At 36.1% G+C, this 19799-nt stretch overlaps 1 protein-coding gene across 4 annotated transcripts in view; it reads right to left on the bottom strand.

Annotated features, from left to right (window-relative positions):
- NAA16 (N-alpha-acetyltransferase 16, NatA auxiliary subunit) overlaps positions 1 to 19799 on the bottom strand; it is a 63238-nt gene that overhangs the window by 15312 nt on the left and 28127 nt on the right. For 3 of the 4 annotated variants that reach the window (XM_085215792.1, XM_085215794.1, XM_085215796.1), the window contains 3 exons: positions 18653 to 18772; positions 16404 to 16499; positions 12945 to 13051 (listed from right to left, as the gene is read on the bottom strand). In XM_085215792.1, the coding sequence (XP_085071918.1) occupies positions 12945 to 13051; positions 16404 to 16499; positions 18653 to 18772 (323 nt within the window). The remainder of the gene's footprint in view (positions 1 to 12944; positions 13052 to 16403; positions 16500 to 18652; positions 18773 to 19799) is intronic. The other variant, XM_085215795.1, reaches the window with a different exon arrangement.

Below are 19799 nucleotides of genomic sequence, written 5' to 3'. Positions count from 1 at the left end.
CTGATGGCTAGAATTCTTTTACTGTCACTTGCAACTACTATGGTGGTACCTTTGGTCAGCCATTAAGTGGAAATCTGTGCCATACACCATATAATTTTCCTTAAGGCAGAGCAAAAGAGGACTATCACACACAGGAACAATGATATAGGGATGAAAATGCAATGTTAGGGCTACAGTAACTTAAATTCTATTTTCTTATTATTTTTTCTTCATGTTAAGTTGAATGAAATGACAAATAGGAGTAAAGAAGAACATGTTAAGGAAAGATTTTTAAGAGGCAAACATAGAACAAAGGTGAGGTGATGTATGCAATGGAAGATGATGAAACAGCCCACTACAAATAGCAAATACTTAAATTACTAGTACAAAACTTAGTTTTTCAAATAAAAGCATCAAACTCTACGGTTCATTACTAAAAAAGTCAAGTTACTAAATTAATTGCATATCCTACAGCCAGGTAAAACATTTTAATAGATTTCTGTTTCAATGAAAACCTTCAAAAGATTATTTCATTCTTCAATGAAGTAACTGTAAGAAAAGGAACTGAATATAATTACCAGTACCGATAACGCAGTTTCAGTTACTGCCACTGTAAATCAGTACAAAATTATCAGCACTTCTAGTGCACAGATTAAAAGCTGCTTTAGGCCGTTTCAGAAGCAATCCAGACATTTAACATTTGGCACTGGCTTGCATCCCTGTCATGTGAATTCCTTGAAACATGTTTAGTTTTTCTCTACTGTTCTCAAGAAATTTTCTCCTTTTGTATTTCTAGAATTATACATCTTTTTTTGCTTCTGCAAAAGTTTTGTTACTTGATAAATGTTACTTAGCTATCTTAAAATAGCAAGTAGCAGCTTTAAAAAGATGCTGCTTTCCCAGAGACAAGGCCAATCTTGCCTCTGTCAAATGCACAAGCATCTGTAATTTCAATGTTTCAAATGTACATTGCTTATCAAACAGAATTTGATGGATGCTACAAGTCTGAGACCCCACAACAGGGCCAGAAACTTCTACGTATGGGAAGGCTCTGGCTAGACCATTCAAATATTGCCATGAAGAGCTAAAGAAGGAAAAATTAGCCAACAATTCTTCAGCTTCCAGTCACTGATCCAACACGGCTTAAGAATTTGCTCTATTTTTCCACCTTAGCAGTTACAGCAGAAAGGTTTGCTTAAAAAAGCTTCACAAGGACTCACCTGCCTCAAGAAGCTTAAATTATGCTGTAAGAAAAAGACTGGTTTCTCTACTCAAATAGAATTTTGTAGCAGTACTTCGAATGGAAGAAGAGCCAGAAGTGTGGGCGCTTCTCATTCCTCATCTACAAAAACAAACATGCGCCCACTGCCTTCAAGGCACTCAACGCAGTTGAATTGCATAAAACCTTAAATAGCAAGAAAAACAGTATGATTATCCAGGAATCAGAATTGTCTTAGCATTACTAAGCATTTTTCAAATAGTTAGCAGTCTGAAAGGTCAAACACTGTGTTCTGGCACAAGTATTGTATTTCCAAGTGGAAATTCCTTTCACGTCAGAGGCAGGTGTTACACAGACCGTTTCTGAACACTGGTACATAGACAATTTAAGTCAACTGTAACCCCTCATGAGGATGGGGATTGATGAGGAAGGGGATTGGCTGCTGCCTATAAAAATGAGCGAGTAATTTCAGAGAATAATCTTCCCCAAAATTGATAAAGCACTCTGCTAGCAAGAAGATTTCTACTGCAGAAGGACCTGTGAAAAAGGGAAAAGGGCAGGTAGAAATGGATAGAGAAACCAGTTGTGGAATTGTTCATCATCATAGGATGAAGACAGTTTTCTTTGCTTGAAATGAACTAAGATGTTTCCCAAGACAGAATTTGGCTCGTAGGTCAAACTGTGACAACTCCTTATGACTTAAGATGTCAACACGAGTGGTTTTCATCACCAGAAAGGTTGTTTTTCTCAGTTCATTCTGAAGATCCACAGTGGGAGGACTGCATAACCAACTTACAAGAGTCATATCCCTGTATACTGCATTTTCTTTTAATGTGAAAGATACATATAAGAAAGAAAGAAGCATGTGTGTCATATCCAAAGACTATGTTATCCGTAAACTTAGAGTTCTGGAAATCTGTCCTGTAAACTTGGAATTGATCAACTTTTCCTCTAAAATACAGAAGTCTCCATAGCAGTTTTTATTTCCTAAAACAAACAAAAAAACCCCAAGCAATCCTTGTTGCTTTTTTTTTTTTTTTTTTTTTTGTCAGCAATAGAAACAGATCCTGAACAGCCACAGGACTTTGCCATCTAAAAAGAAAACTCTTCAATCATAGGACTACTTAAAATCAACTCCAAGAAATGTGGAAACACTGTCCTAGTAGCAGAAGTATGCCCCAAAGCTGAATAAAGTAAACACCTTTGTTTTCACCTCCAAATGAAGCTGAATTTTCAAGGTATTTCCCATTACCAGCATTGCATGTGGTAGCACTTGAAAAAAGTGCTCAGGTTTTGAGTAAAATATGTCAGAGCATAACTGGGTTTGATGCTACTTTTCCAACACAGCAGAAGAGGTATCCACTCAACTTGCTAAGAATATTGATGTCTGTGTGAAAAACGAAAAAAGTTGCATCTTTCAAAGTACCTAAAGCCATCTGCAAGTTGTTCAGCTACAGAGTACTCAAAGGTTGAAACTACTGTAGTGCAAAACTTCAAAACAGACCTCACCATCTATGACAGCTGGGATATCTAAAGACCAAATGGCAAGATAGCTTTGCAACAGTAGCACTGGCAAGGCATTTTCCTTAGGCCAAAGGAAAGTCACGTTGGCATTAACAGATTAATACCTGTAGCCAAAATTTATGGGAGTACTTTCATACATACTTTACTCTTCCACAAGATGAAAAGTATCCGCTGTGTACCCTGAAGCAATACTCTAAATTCTTGTGGGAAATGGAGGAACAACAGAAAGAGAAGCTACATCAAAACTTCCAAGTCTTTTTACAATGAGATACAGTGTTTACAGCATGCAGAAACAGTATCGGTGTACCATGAAAAATATTTCAGAAATTAGTACCTACAAAGTTTAGGCAAAAACAGAAAGCAGCTGGTGGCAAAGGCTTTGGATGACTGCTTTTTGAACAGGCCTTGTGGCTGGTCTGTGGTGTACAAATAAAAGCTGAGCTAAACCACCTCTTTCTTGAGTTGTCTCCTTTATCAGTCCATCTTTGAGATGATGGTGATTATTTACGCATGCATACTAAAAACCAGTCAAAACTATGGAGCTGAAAACTGAAGAGTTAAACCACAAAACAATGAAAGGAAATACTGTGAAGTGTGGTTCGTAGCTTTTATTTTGACGCTATGTACCATTTTAAACAGCTTTCTTTAGATACAACTTGCACTAAAAAAGAAGCTCTGATACGAAGAAGAACATCTTCTAAAGTGACATTTCTTGAAAATTCATCTCTAAACTCCATTTGCTCACAGCAGCGTACTCACGGCTTCAATGAAAATTGTTACTTGATTATTTGTGATGGACAGAAGAGACATACAGATTGGAAGGAACATGCATCCTCTCCTGTAAGTTCCTAAAGATAATTGAAAGGAGAATCCTGGGTTTAAAGCCAGCCAAACTGTACCCAAAAGGTAAATTTCCAACCCAGAGTTTCACCTCTACAGATATATAGTCATAGATCTGAACATTCAGGCCTCCAAAATATTTAAGAATGAAGATATTTCAAAGCAGCAGATGATCTATTATAGCTTGCAGAGATACATCATGTGAGTAATAATATTTCAGTCCAGGGGATTCTGAATATACCTTATTGGAGAGATATATTGGAGAGTGAGTACTGTGACTCTGTGATACTGGAGAGATACACAGAGATTAAAGAAGCTTCAAATAAAGAAGCTACCAATCAACTCAGAAAACAACAACAAAGCTCACACATTCAATTAACAAAACAGAACAATTAAAAAAAAAAAAAAAGCAGGTCCACAAACAAACAAAAAAAAGGTTTTGCTAAAGCTAACAAAGACAAGAAGCATCTTCATCTATAGCCAAGAAGTGGTTGGCATGAACTGAGATGTGCTTTTCATCGAGGCAGCAAAGAAGAGAGCATGCCAAATATGAGCCAGCTGGTACTCAGGCACTGTACAAAAGTTCTGAGTTCAGGGTCTTATGATATATCCATACAGGAAAGTGTACATAGGCAGCTACTTGAATAAGAAATTCCATTTCCACTGGCTTACTACTATAAATTCATCTAAAGGAACATCCAAGATGATAGCACTTATAAGTTCACTGAAAAACCAAAAAAAAATGATTTCAGCAAGAGTCACACCGCTTGATTTTTTTAATACCTTCTATGAAAGCAGTAAAGACACTCCATGTTTACCAGTGCAAAAAAGGAAAGGTATGGGGTACGCAGATAAATGAGCATCTCCAATTGTATCCAAGGCAGCTACACATTGACTACACTACTTGCAACCAACTTGCTTTGACTCTCTTGATAAGTTTCTGTTCCATACCTTGTTACATATAAAATTGACAAGCTCCTTTGAAGCTGAGGAACAGTAACTGGTATAAGATCAGTCTCACATTAAACAAAAACTTGACGACTATGAATGCAAGGGTGAGCCATGAATTTCAAGTGCCTCAAATCTAAGAAAATAAAAATTAAAACTAAATGTAAGGATTTGTTTTAAAGCAACACTATTTGAATCCCTTTCTTAAACTGTTATGGCGTTTGAATAACAGTGCTGTTGTTAAGGTACCATTTGGAATGGAAAAATGCAGGATTCAGCCGGACTTGAACTCGTAAATTCCATATTGCTGGGAAAATTCTGTAACAACTGAGTCTTTTTCATTAAAACTTCTTTTTGTTAACAAAATCAAACATGAAGGGGGTGGCCAGCAGGGACAGGGAGGTGATTGTCCCCCTCTACTCTGCTCTTCTGAGGCCCCCTCTGGAGTACTGCATCCAGGTCTGGAGCCCCAGTACAAGACAGACAGAGAGCTGTTGGAGAGGGTCCAGAGGAGAGCCACTAAGATGATCAGACTGAAGCATCTCCCCTGTGAAGACAGGCTGAGGGAGCTGGGGTTGGTCAGCCTGGAGAAAAGGCGGCTGCGGGGTGACCTCATTGCAGCCTTTCAGTACCTAAAGGGAGCCTACAAACAGGAGGGGAGTCAACTCTTTGAAAGGGTAGATAACAGCAGGACAAGGGAAATGGTTTTAAGTTGAGGGAGGGAAGATTTAGGTTGGATGTCAGGGGGAAATTCTTTACAGAGAGAGTGGTGAGGTGCTGGAACAGGCTGCCCAGAGAGGCTGTGGATGCCCCATTCCTAGAGGTGTTCAAGGCCAGGTTGGATTGGGCCCTGGACAGCCTGGTCTAGTATTGAATGGGGAGGTTGGTGGCCCTGGCTGTGGCAGGGGGGTTGGAGACTCATGATCCTTGAGGTCCCTTCCAACCCTGGCCATTCTGTGATTCTGTGATGATTAGGTTATTTAAATTGTTTCAAATTCAACTGCACGTCTAGGTATTATGATCAGTATAATAAGCAGTTTAACTTACCTCAAAAACCTCGTGCTAACTTCAGAGAAAATGAACAGGTTTAACAATACTCATGCTCACTAGAGTGGGAGCATCCTATTCTGGCACTACCTGAAACAGTTTATTTCCTCTCCCCTCCATTTATTTTAAAATTTTCCTTATTTAGCATAAACTGATACTGCAGAAGTAATGTCTTTTACTATGAACCAGATATTAACCAGATTCTAAGCGAGTCTACATACCAGATTTCCACTCCAAGAATTTTAACTCAGCCATCATACTTTTTTATCTATAGCTAACCTGGCATTCAGCAGAAACAAGAAAGTATTCCTTGGTTGACTTGACCTTCATCTCAGAGTTACTTCATCTCAGAGTTATTACTTCATCTTAAAATGTAGAGAGATTCACAGCAGAACTAACATTTTTCACTCTCTTACACAAACCACCAATAGTTCAGAGGGCATCCAACTACAAAAATGGTTGCAACTTGCTTTAACTCCTTTAGCTTGCTATATCAAGGAGGGAAAGTGACATCTTTCTTGTAAGAGGTAAAGAAAAATCTTCACTGGAGACAGCCTACCTTCCTGTGTAGACAGTCTTACACTTTTTTTTTTTTTTTTTTTGAGACTGTTGTTTCTGATGTTTCTTCCAGCCAGACATTCTCTCATCCAGCATTTCCTCACAGTCTCCATGTTTTAAGTTACCCAGAAAAAGGGCACATATGCTCTAATGTCGAGCTTCAATGGAATCAATCCACCTGCAACACAATCGACGCAAACCTTGATGTTGACTAATTGAAGACCTTCACTCTTGGGGTTTTTATCTTGTGGATACAGAAATCAATGTGCACGGAGAACCAAAGAGCGCTTCTGAATAATGCTCAGGTACAAAGAGAATGACTGTTGTGGGGAAAGGGGTGTTAGCATTTCAAAGACTACTGTATTTCAGACTACAGCTTCATCTCAATACAGCACGCATTCTGCCAACTGTGTAAGCTGACAGGCACTCAAATCAGCATATGTAGTTTAAATAGTCAAGTGTATTTGTTATTTAAAAACTAAAAGCCCGACAGATAAAAGTTTAATAAGACTCCATAGTATATAGCAGGCTTTTGAAAATAAAAGTCTAATGTAATAGAAAACTTGAGAATTGACCACTTAGCTTAAACTCTTCTTTTAAAACTTCAGAAACTGAAGCACCAAAGAGTAAAAAACTGTAAAACTGCTTACAGTATAAAAACAGCCTTGTGATTGAACAGCAGGTCTGCTATCCCAGCAAAAAGAATAAGACATCCTTATCAAGATACTTAACATACACGTTGTATCATATTGTAACGTTCTTCTTGTAAATGCTCCATGGTTCCTCAAAATTTCTCACTTGCATATCAGTACTTTAAAAGGTTATTGCAAAAAGCTTCACAAATCCTGAAAATGAAACTCAATACTACTTCAAAAATATCAGCCATCCACAAAAATCCCATCTTATTCACATGTTTAAAGCCATATTTTATTTATATATTTCAAATTTCTAGTGAAAAACAGAGTACCTTGGTTAGAGGAGGAAAAAAACCACAAAGGCACAAGTTTCTTTATGCAGAATGGTGCTGCCTTTTCATTATAGTCTTTTGTCTGCCATGTCTATAACTGACTCTTTTTATTCAGTTATCTAAGTAATAGACTTGACTAAGTAATAGAGACAACAAATTCACTTTGATATGCAAGTTACCTCTATGGTGTACTTACAAATCAGTGATACAGAAATTCAGTATTTTGTGGCAAGATCAAGAAAATCAAGAAAATCAATAACCTCCAGAAGCAGCACAAGTGTTTTAAATGATATTCTTCTGAAGTAAAATGAACTATTTTTTCTAGAAATAATTACAGTTCCTCAAAGCTTGCTATCAACAACAGCCCTGCTACATAGAAACATCTCCCTCAAAACACGTGAACTTCATTTATTTTAACCATGCCATAGGATCTTTCAAATGGGAATAGTTAGTTTATTTTCACATCTTTGATCCAACCATCCTATAGATATTGACACTGCAGAAATGGTTTGATTGCTTAGAAACATAAAGCTAAATAGTAAGAACAAAGAAAAACAAACATGAGTACAAACTGAAATAAATTGCTCCTTCTACAAACACCTGAGCAATTCCTTCAGTGTACAGAGCTTGCAGTGATCACAGTCTTTTCTAGGGTAGATCTTACATAAATTAAAAAACCACGATGAAGACAACAAAGCTTGGGAGTCGTGCTATCACCTTCTCAAAGAACAGGCTGGTTTAGGGTAAAGGACAGTTTTCTCTTTAAAAGCATGTCATTCCATACTGTACTACAAAGTACTGCATAACTTCTGTAAGTACATGCCATTGCCACTCTAGATTGTAGAAGGCAGAAGTTACTTACCATAGTATGAGTTAGAGGTTGAAGTCAAAGGCACTAAAGACCCAAGTCCACTCCTCTCCATAACACAGAATTTAACTTAACTGCTGAAAGCTTAGGATATGGTATTTGTCAAGCATTGCAGAGAACTGCTTCACTGAGCATCCCAACAGCTGTTGTGTATTAACACAATTAACACATTATACAACAATTCACTGCAATACTGTATCAATCATTCCTGCTGTATACATTACAAACACCAGCAGGTTTGCCCAATCAAACTCTCTTCACCTGCAGGCAACTCATGATAAGCATGAGCTATTTGACCTGGGGAACAATGCAGATAATTATGACTCAGGGTCAAAAAGATGAACAAAGAGCTGGAGTACCTCTTCTATGAAGAAAGGTTGAGGGACGTAGGCATGTTTAGCTTAGAGAAAAGAAAGCTACGAGGAGACCTCACTGTGGTCTTCCAGTACTTGAAAGGTACTTACAAGCAGGAGGAGACCAACTTTTTACAGAGTCTCATAGTGACAGAACAAGGGGGGGATGGCTTTAAACTAAAAGAGATGAGATTTTGGTTAGATGTGAGGAAGAAACGATCAGGTTGCCCAGAGAAGCTATGGAAGTGTTCAAGGCCAGGTTGGATTGGGCCCTGAGCTGCCTGATCTAGTGGGTGGCAATCTTACCCATGGCAGCGGGGTTGGAGCTAGATATCTTTAAGGTATCCCCCTAAACCATTATATGAAATGATTTTAATGACTTCACTAGAATTTTACTGGCATCTCTCCTCCACTTTTCCTTCAATACAATGAGAGCAAATTCAGCATCGGTAAACAACTCCATCAACAAATTGGCTAATTGACTGATTTCTAAGAAGTGCAATAAATCTTTATACAGCTCTTTCCCTAAAAGAACAGGAAGATAATCTCTGACAGAACATCAAATGCACAATTATTACACTATCTGTTCGAATGTGCACTGCGGAAAATCACAGAAATAAAAAGGAATGCCATATATGCCATTTTGAGAGTTCCAAAATCCAGAATGATGAATGGAGGACTGTACTGAAACAATGATGAGATTCCTTTCTATTTATCAATAGCACCCTCAGCCTAACCAGATCACACACTTGAATAAGCAACCTACTCTTCTGTCAAGTGCCTACCCTGCAGCAGCAGTTACAGATGTTTCACCGGCCATGTGGCAAACCATGCATGTTCTCACATTTAACCTAACACTAATGCAAACCTGCAGATATTCACCTACATTTGAAGTGAACCCATTTCTAAAAAAGCAGGTTCTGTAGAAAGTGCTTATTTAACTCTTCATGAATGGTCTGAGAAAGGAGAAGCAAGAAACATTAGCAACTGACTGGGAGCTTTGTTGACAAACAGATATAAAACTACAAAGATTCCAAATCACAACATGCCAATTAGTTACCTCAATGCTTCTGTCTACATGCATTCAAGGCACATCCATCTTTTTTTTTACACTTTTGCACTGTTTACTCTAAGATCTTAACGTTGCCAGGCTTGTGTAAAAAGCATTAATCCCGGTACTGAACTACAGTTTATGGAGTAGCTTGCACTCCAGCAAGTCAAAAGCTACAAGCTGATCTTAAACATGAAGGTAAAACTCTGTATGGAAGTACTTACACAGAATGATTAAGGCTAGAGAGGACCTCTGCAGATCACCCAGTCCAGCCCTCCTCTTTACAGAACAGGGCTAGCTGAAGTCAGTTACTCAGGGCTAGGACCAATCACATTCTGACTGTCACCATGGACAAGGGACTCTGTCAATCTGTTCTTGTCATTGACAGTTGTCATGTACTCATGAGCTCAGAGCTACACTCAGCACTTCAGATGCACCTCACCAGAGAACTGAGCAGGATGACATTGTGGTGCTTTTCCTCAGGCAGCCCAAGGTACTGTTGGCCTTCTTTGTCACAAGGGCATGCCACTGGGTTATGTTCAGTTTGCTGTCTATCTGAATCTCTATGACCTTTTTTGCAAGGCTGCTTTCCAGGGTGAATAATCACTTCAGTAATCTTTATTGAAATACAAGTATTAGGAGGACTACACTATTTTGATTAAACCAAATACTTGGGAAAAGATTATTTGAATGCAATACCATAAGGAAATGGGATATATCCTTTACTATAAACTACGCAAAGAATTCTGCGTATAGTTTTAGTATTCCTGGAAATACTGGAATAGCAAAAATACTCTCTGCCTTTAACATCCTTTGTTTAGACATCACATCCTGTGATGCATCAGGCAAAAGGATTTGAAACAACAGTTCAAACAAAAAAATTCAATTAAGGATTTGAACAAGGCATTTTTCTGCCCAAGGTGTACATAAAATGTAAGCACTATATCCTTAAGTCTTCCTGAAATGACAATTGAGTAGCAAAACCAGAAAAGAAAAATCTACATTTTCTTATTACATCATTATGATTGCATACTTTAGAAGTATTTACATTTATTGACTCAAATGCATTAAAAAGCATTTCATTAATCTCCAGAGATTGTCAACAGATGTTCAATGAGAAGCCAGAAACTAAATGCAAAAATGTCTTTGGACCTGTCAGAAGTCTAGGTAAGAAAAATGCTGTTTCTAAATCTCAGTATGCAAATTAAAGCATCTTCTTGACTTACAGTACCTGAAGCACGATCCTAAGATGCACTTAATGTGCATACTTAACCTAGTGAATTATTCCTTTTCGTATTGAGTAAGTAGTAAAGATTCCAGTGTCATAAGAAACAGGTTTCAAAGCCCCAGAATTGGATGTGAAAAATCCAAGGCAACAACTTACCATCCCCTGAGATATTAAAAAAAAAATATCTCAGCCTAACACAGGTTTTGCATATCTCTATACTAAATTTGAGAAAAAATGGTGCAATGGCTACAGATACAGGCACGCAATTGACAGCAACCTGAACTGCCTCCTATGCTTCCTGGTTAGATGAGTTCTAAGTGGTAACATAGATGTCTTAGCTGGGTTTAGATGACAAAGCCACCATGTCTTTGTACAATTTGAAGTCTGTGCTGCTGTGATCCCCGTCTTGATTCAACAACTCTGGCACACTATTTGTGTATTCACCTGTAGTATTTACAGTCCTTCACAAACCTAGCAAGAACACGCAGAAAAGTGATCCCACTAATGCAAAGGATTTGTTTGCAGATGGATTAACCCTGAAGCAGCTCAGTGAGCCAGGTACTGATGTGAAGAGAAGGAAAACTGCAAGACAAAAGGGGCAGTTGAGCAAGCAGCTGTAAAACGATGTTCTATTACTTAGACAAGGTGGGTAACAATTATGAAGGTATACAAGGTATAGTTATGGACTTAAAGAAAACACAGCTTGACTGAATTTCTTCCATCTTCAATAACTTACAGTATTATTACTATAAATAAGGTGACTAGTAGGTAAAAACAAAAAGCATCTACTGCACACTGAGACATCAAGATTTTACACTTCTAAAGCATATGAACTTATCTGAGGTGTGCCAAAATTGATGCAAGTTCCTACACTACAGTGTCATCACAGTCCACCCCCACTTTGATCCCTTAAAAAGTAAAACAATGATAACAAAATACACAAACCCACAAAAACCACATTTTTTTTTCTTCCATTAAGAAAAAAAAAAAAAGCTCTGTAAACAACAGAACGGATGAAGTCTAGCTTTCTGTATGTTTTAACCTGCATACTCCAGGCTATTCCTTAAATTGTTACAGCCTGAAAACACAGCAGCATCTAGTATTGTGCTTTGAGCAGCCTGCTGAGTGCTAACTCATGACTTAGTTTAGGAATTCATACTTACTGCCCTTCTATGAGGAAACCTCATGGCAACCTTTCAGTATTTAAAAGGGGATTATAAAAAGGAGGAGAAAATACTATCTCAGGTATATAGTGATAGGACAAGTGGAAATGGTTTTAAGATGAAGGAGGGAAGATTTAGGTTGGATATCGGGGGAAGTTCTTCACAGAGAGAATGGGTGAGGTGCTGGAACAGGCTGCCCAGAGAGGTTGTGGGTGCCCTAAAGGTGTTCAAGGCCAGGTTGGATGGGGCCCTGGGCAGCCTGGTCTAGTACCAAATCTGGAGGTTGGTGGCCCTGCATGCAGCAGAGGGGCTGGAACTTGATGATCCTTCGAGTCCCTTCCAACTCAAGCTGTTCTAAAATTCTATGAATAATTCTATGAATATTCTCAAAACAGAAGCATTTTGAAAATGATAGGAGATTCTCAAAGTCAAGAATAGCCACAGCTGGTTGATAAGCTTCATCATGTATTGAAGTTTTTCTTCCAGCTATAAAAGCTGTTCCTAACTGGAATACCAAGTGTTCTTATTGCCAGTAGCAAAAACTGAACATCTGAATCAATTCTTTTATTTGCTGCACATTTTATTAACCTTAATTTGAAGCATTTACTGCACCTTTTGAAAGCTTGGGACAAATAACTCAGTCTGAAATAATAGTTCCAGTGTGATACAATTTTTCCAAATCTAGGAGAATTTAAAAGTGTAAAAATTGAACACTAAGATTATCCAGAGACTGAAATGAGAAATAAGCCTTTGTGGTAAATAGTAACAATTGCATTGATGCAACTCAGAAATATATGTAGAATATTAGCCATCCGTACGATATTTTAAAATCATTACTTCTGGTGACATCATAAACCATAAGCTGAATGAATCCTGACACACTTGCACTTAGAGTACACATATTTACTGATTACCTTTGACCTTCAAAAAATAAAAAATGAATAAAGATCAGTGCATCTTGCAACCAGGCTTCAAGTATTTTGAAATCAATTATCCACAGAAGAAAAGTAAAAATCTTGTCACAGATTAAGCATCACCAAATGATGATTCACATATGACAAAACAACATATTGGGGAGAAAAATGTTCAGCAGAGGTTGTTTGTAAGAAACAGTGAAGTCTAAAAATAAACATTTAGATTATCTTTTAGAAATTCAATACAGAAGACTTCATTAAAGCAAAGTAAGTACTAAATTTTACCTTTTCTGGATTGTAATATAAAGATTTCAAAGTGGTAAACAAGGGTGGGCAGCCTTTACTGAAGTTAACCCTCAGGAATTTATCCAATAGTTCTCTAAATTTTTCACCTAGAAACAAAAGTGTATTTGGTTACATGTCAGTGATTGCAAGTGTTATATAAACATTAGTACTACTCTGTGTACAATTCTGGATAACAGAGTAACTGAAAAACTGTAGTAAGGATTTTTATCTTTTAATTAAGAATAAGATTCAAATATGCTCTGGATTAATTAAAATAAAAAAAAAAAGTAAAATGCTTAATTTGCTAGCATTTAGGAGACCGATGACTGGAAGACATGGTAACAGTCTTCAAATCTGTAACAGCTATTAAAAAGGGAAGGTATTAAAAGTATTAAATACTGCACATAACAAGGGTATTCAAATAAACACTGGAAAAAACATAGTGGTGAGAGTAACTAAGCACTGGAATAAATTACCTTGGAGATCTTGTAAAAGCTTCATCACTAACTTTTTATGGTTAAATTACACAAATGTGAGTTAGCAATAGCACAAAAATTATTCTGCTTTGAGGAAGAAGGATGGATGAGTCCTGCACCTCTCTTCCAGTCTCTTTTTTTTTTTTTTTAAATAAGTAGGACACAACTTCAAATATAATGATTGTTTCTGGAATCAGAAACAGGAGATGTATTCAGAAGCACCATATCCACAACACTTAGTAAAGCTAATGACCATTTCATTACATTTTCAGGTTAAAAAAAGTCGTAGTACTTGCAGTTTCATGTTCCTGAGAAATGCTGTTTGTGAAACAAAGCTAGACTTCAAAGAGAAGGAATCCAATAAAAAAAAACAACAGTAACAAAAAAAAACCATCTTCATGTTTGTATCCCTACAGAAAACAATGATTGTTTCCAAAAACAATGATTGTTTTTGCTTTGAATAGAGATGAATTTGCTTTGAATAGAGATGAGACTGTTATACTTAACTGATTACTGTTGTGGACTTCTCAATCTTTAAACATAATGCTAACATACGCTCATGAGACTGTTGAAATAAGCCTCAATTTATTAAGAACGTATTAACAAAATTTGATTAACACATTGTTTTAAATATCCAGGAAAAAAAGGCCTTACTGCTCTGCATGTAACATTTCTAATGTACTTCTACCAATTCCAAATTGCCCTCAACTTGTTATTGGCAATGTTACTAATATGAAGTTATAATAGAAGTTCCTTCTTTAGTAAAACAAACTGCTAAATAAAGGAGCTTCTACCTGTGGATGAGGGATCCATAACTTGACCATAAGCCCAGGCTTTAAACAGGTGGTTTAATTAAAAAGTTTTCTCACTCTACAAGAAACTGCTCATTGGCAACCAACCAACCAAAAAACTTCATTCTTAATTTCTTCTGTTGCAATATTCTTATTTATATTCTTGACGGAACAATTGTAACTTAGAACTTAACAAAGCAAGGTTCAAGTTTCAATTAAGTATGTGGGGTTTTTTTTTTGTTTTTTTTTTGTATAGAAAACAGAACGGCTTTGAAAAAGAATAGGAAACAAACAAAAAAAAGATGCACCCCACCTACAACATAAAGCTCAGCATTCACTCTTTAATTGATACAAAAAAGAGATTTGATAGACAGAGACAGGAACAGTGAATCTATAGCAATTAAATAGATCTAAAACTGGATTGCCAGACTCCATTTCCCCATCCTTGATTGCTCCCAAGCTCCTAGAGAATGGTTTCCAGCAGAATCAAAGATCTGATTTGCACCAATTACAAGGTTATTGTGATGGGATGCAAGGTAAGGTCTGGGAAGCATCTGGTCACTGACCACACTGGGACAGCAACTTCAATCAAATATTCTCTTGTCTTGAAATTTGAAAATACATTTCCACAGAAGTTTGTCTCTACATCTTAACATTTTCATTATTAACTTCAGCCAACAACATTTCTTATCTGCTCAGTTTATAAACACGAGGTATTTGGAACACAAATGCAGACCTATCAGGTGATTTTCTGCAGGCCCAAAAACAGCCTTACCCAAGCTGACCAAAGCAGTCTTAGAGGATTGACAGAAAAGTTTTAAATCAGGGAAATTTTTATTTATTATGAAACCCACGGAATCAAACTCACTGAGAGATTTCTCTCAAGTGATTTAATTGTGAATTATTTGGCTTTTGAAACAGCAGGAACAACTGATGCGTATAACAAAACTCATTTTTACTTGAATGAATGCCAGCTGTAAAACTGAGTGTAACAGAGTCCTATGAGAGTAACCCAGAACAAAACATACAGTGAAGAAGTCAACACAAAGCACAGTACTAATAAAAATATGGAAAATCTTTTTGAAAGATACTAACCATTTGCTATGTATTGGTGTAAACAACTGCATAACAAAAGAAAAAATTCTGCCATGTGGCTTTTTAATAAAATCTAGCTAAACTGTCATGACATTTTGCCTTTGTAGCTTCAAAAAAAATGTAAGCTATCTGGGATTAACTAAGGCACAAGGTGTTAATTTCAGGGCTAACCTCTTATGAAGTGTCTTGTGCTTTTATACAAGAACGTTATATGCACATTTAGTCTCCTAAGCAGATAAGTGTACTAGTTATGTTTGGCAGTATTTAAAGGTAGAGTGTTTGCAATGATCAGTAAATGAATGAAACCAAAAGCAAACCTTAGTTTCCTTCCTCCTCTCTTGGAACAGTACAGTTCTGTGTTGTTTTGTTTTTTTCTTTAAATATATTCCTTGCAGAGCTGAGGGTATTTGTCAGCTTTATTTCAATACAACTTGTAAGAGGACATAATCACTGAAAAGAACTTTGTTATAAAACTGAAAATATAACAACCCATTACGAAACACTGCACATCTGCTTTTTGTTCCTGTTCTTCTTAAATTACCAGCAACAAATTCATAGATTTTGGATAAAAATGGCTCTAGACAAAAATGCTGCAAAAGTGATTTGGCATTTTCTGGTACATTAGCAGTATTAAAAATGTTATGAATTTCATGCTACTTGATTATAATGTGCATCTTTTAGAACTCTTTTCTGTGGTTATAAATTAGAATGTAGGTTAGTCCACATGTCTGTGCATGTGTACAAAGACACAGAGCCCTGCCTCCAAGTGCAGCAAACTCCTTGCCTTTTAGTTGATGCTCTTTAAGCTGATGATGTAGAAAAGCAATACACAATCATTCACAAAAAACCTGGACACTATTCTGTACTGTAATTTCAATGAAAACAGCATTAAATAGTTGGTACCACCATATTAGAGTGTGTGAACTTTCTCTATCAAATCCTAAAACATAACAAAGACTTTTGTCTAATCCAGAAAAAAAGCATTTGTCTAATTTGTGTACATGCAAAAGTAGCTATTAAATGCACATCTAACAGCCTACCAAAAATTAAGAGAAAAAAGAAAAAAAAAATTATGGAACAGATATGCAACTTGTTACCTGAAACAAAGTTTAAAGGTAATCTTCTAGGTGAAACTGCTCTGGGATGCCTTTTACTAACTTCTTCATAAATCTGAAGCCTCTCTTCTAAAGTGCCTATTATCAGTAAATACAATAGATATAAGTAACAGATCAAAATCTATTCTTCTTTAAAACGTTGAGAATTGTTAAGATTCAGTATATATTTTGGACTTCAAACCATTTTAAACATTTCAAGCTCTTTTTGTCCCAACTAATCAAAAACACTGTGAAACAGTGCACTGAAATCACTAAGACAGAAGTACCAGCATAATCACTGTAGGGGTAAACTGCAAAACAAACAAACAAACAAAAAAACAACCCAAACAATTACCACTCAAGTTCAATCAAACATTAATATTTGTTTTCTTTCAATTGTACACTGTGCAAATCCATTCATACAGTATTTTGTTAATGATAGCTTCAAAAACCTGTTTTTCACTACGCATTCAGGAAAATACACTGTGTATGCTATTTGTATACCTCCAATTTAGAAACTATACAAGCATGTCCTTATCATAAAGTCCTTTGGTGGCAGCAAAATTAGAGCACAAAACACTGCCAGCACAGACACTGGGCATAAGAAGTGTCAATACCTTAACATTTAAAATAACTTTATTTGTCTTAAAGATTTTCTTCCCACTCCTCCCCTTTCCCCCATAATATGCTTTGGAGCTCCAATGTGGTTAGAAGTTAAAATTAATCTGGTTTTTGAAATGCCATTTTCATATAACTACGATCAATTTTGCTTAAATGTTTTCAAATTCATCAAGCAGTTTAAATAAAAATGAATGTTTTTCACATCAAGACTATGGCACAACAGATGTTTAATGAATATTTCCAGTTTCTTTTCTAAGAAAAACGATTTATGTCGTCTCTGAGCTCTGATATTGGGGAAGGGGGGGAAAAAAATATGTTACCCAGCGGCTCCAAGAGATGTGCAGTTCTAATAGTAACACTAAAGTAATGTTTGAATTGGAACTAAAGCATATAAAAAGCCTAATTGAAGTCACAAGTTGGAGCTCCAGAACTTACCATGGGGGAGGAAATAGTCCTAAGACCACCTAAAAAATAAAGTAGCATTATTAGTTTTATAAATTAGTAAAGTTTTAAGCTATAACGAATTTTAATACGTCAAGTAATCTACTGTATTGGCTACTTGTTAAAAACTACTCATTCATATCAATATATTATATCAAGCAGAATAATTGATTTTGGATTATTAATTTTGAAATATTAATAATTACCATCTTTATCTCTAGAGATACACTAGGAAAAACAATCAAAGGACAATGGTAGTCTCTATCTAAATGCAACAAATATAATCATCTTCAATTCCCAATCACAAGCTGTAATTCCAGACATTATTAAACCCAAAACATAAAACTTCCTGGAAGCTGGTTGAGAAATATAATGCAGATCTCGTATCTACAAACAACATCCTTGTGGGCTTATGATTTATGATGTCATCAGAATTATTCCAATAAAACTTCCATTAATTAGTCACAGTGAAATACAAGGAATGCATTCTAGTATAAAAGTAGACACTTGGCAAAGTTCCTATTGCAAAGCATTTATTATAGTATACATGATTGCAATATTGTGGGATTTTTTATTATTTTTTTTTAAATCCAATTTAGGCAATTTCTTGAAGAGACAGACCAGCAGTAACATGAAATAGCCCTAGGAGCAGGGAAAACAAACAAACAAACAAAAAATACCAAAAGGCTTCATCACATTTATCACTTCTTTTTCCGAAAAACAGTCAGCTTCTAATGAAACTTTCTTATTTTTAAGAGGATATCTGGATTAGAGGTTTACTAATTATTGCCCTATATGTGAAAGTGGTACCACCCAAACAAGTTTCAGAATAATTTTACTTCCTGGAATATAAATAATACTCTGACAATCAGGTTGATAAGAACAAATTGCAATCTGGTTTCCGAGCTCATGCGTGACAAGAAAAGGTCCTTCAAATGAGCACATTAAACCAATGCCAGCTTCAGCTCCAAGAAGAAAAAGACTTGCTGTTGCTGATTTCATGCATACAAGTGTTTATCCACTTTTTAAATGTTCAATGGAAAACAAGTATATCAAGTTTGAGATAAGGCAGTAAATGATTTTTTGCTGAGTAAAGCTTTTTGAACTCAGTTTGCAATATATCACACAGAAGGTTTTAAGTATGTCCTGAATTGTAGGTATTTTCAATGTACCAGTACATTTTAACTTACTAGGTTGTAGGGACTTTTCCAGGCCTTCATAATAATACCAGTTTTCTGCATTACGTTCGATTAACTCTTTGTATACCTCACCAGCTTCTTTTAGTCTTCCTAACTTCAATAGCATTTCTCCTAAAAACAAAGCAGTAAAGAGCTGTGAATTATGTGAGAAAACACAGTGTGGCAGTGAGATTTACAAAACTAAGTGAAAAAAATCAGGATTTATCATACGTAGATACTGAAAAAAAAATATTTTACAGAGGCATTTACAGAAATGACAAGGGCTACTTGAAGTCATCATACCTATAGCTCAACACAATTTGGAATATTAAACATTGGTGAAAAACAAGATTTGTATGTCTTTAACTACATACTTAAACTAGTTATTGGGTTTATTGCAAAGAAACAAAGAAACTTCCTTTCAGAATTGTATAACATCATGCTTAGTAATAAAAAACTATGGGGAAAGTTTGTTTGGGCAGATGGTCATTGCTTGAAGACTAGCTAGGAATTGGTCTGCTTCTGGAAGTGCTGTGTAATTGCCTTTGCAGTACTCTTGTTAGTTTTTCTTCTTTTTTCCTTCTTTAAGTTAACTTGATCTAACCCATAAGTTTTCTCCACTTCTCTCTCTCCTGTCTGATGAAGGGGACTGCAAGGCATGGAAATGAGCGAGCAGCCAAAGAAGACATGCTATTACACTACATAATTGTTCACATTCAGAACTCAGTACTTCAAACCCAGAGAACAACTATGGGTGGTTTTAATTAAAAAAGTCAACTTCAGTATTCACTGAAGGCAAGAAATACAAAATAAATGCTTTGGAAAACTCACAAAGGAAATATTTTGTTATTTCAGTTCTGAAAAAAAAAAAAAAAAAAAAAAATTGGTGTTTGTACTATAAACAATATTCTTCATTGGAGTAAAACTGGATTATAATAGCTTTGATTAAGAAAGCTACTTATGCAAACACTAATACCACCACCTTCAAGATCTCCTTTGTTCCACTGTCAACCCAAATTAAGCTACCTGTATCCACTATAGGGCAAACTACCAAGCACAACACTGTAGATCCTGTATTAAGTTTCCCAACATTAGTTGTTCAAAATTACTTAAAGATTTCACATTTATTCTCTTTAACACATTACCGTATCTGAAACTT

This window comes from Meleagris gallopavo, chromosome 1 (assembly GCF_905368555.1).
Source record: "Meleagris gallopavo chromosome 1, MGAL_WU_HG_1.1, whole genome shotgun sequence".
Classification (NCBI taxonomy): domain Eukaryota; kingdom Metazoa; phylum Chordata; class Aves; order Galliformes; family Phasianidae; genus Meleagris; species Meleagris gallopavo.
Note: the sequence above shows the minus strand (reverse complement) of the source record. Positions and strands in the feature narration are given on the sequence as shown.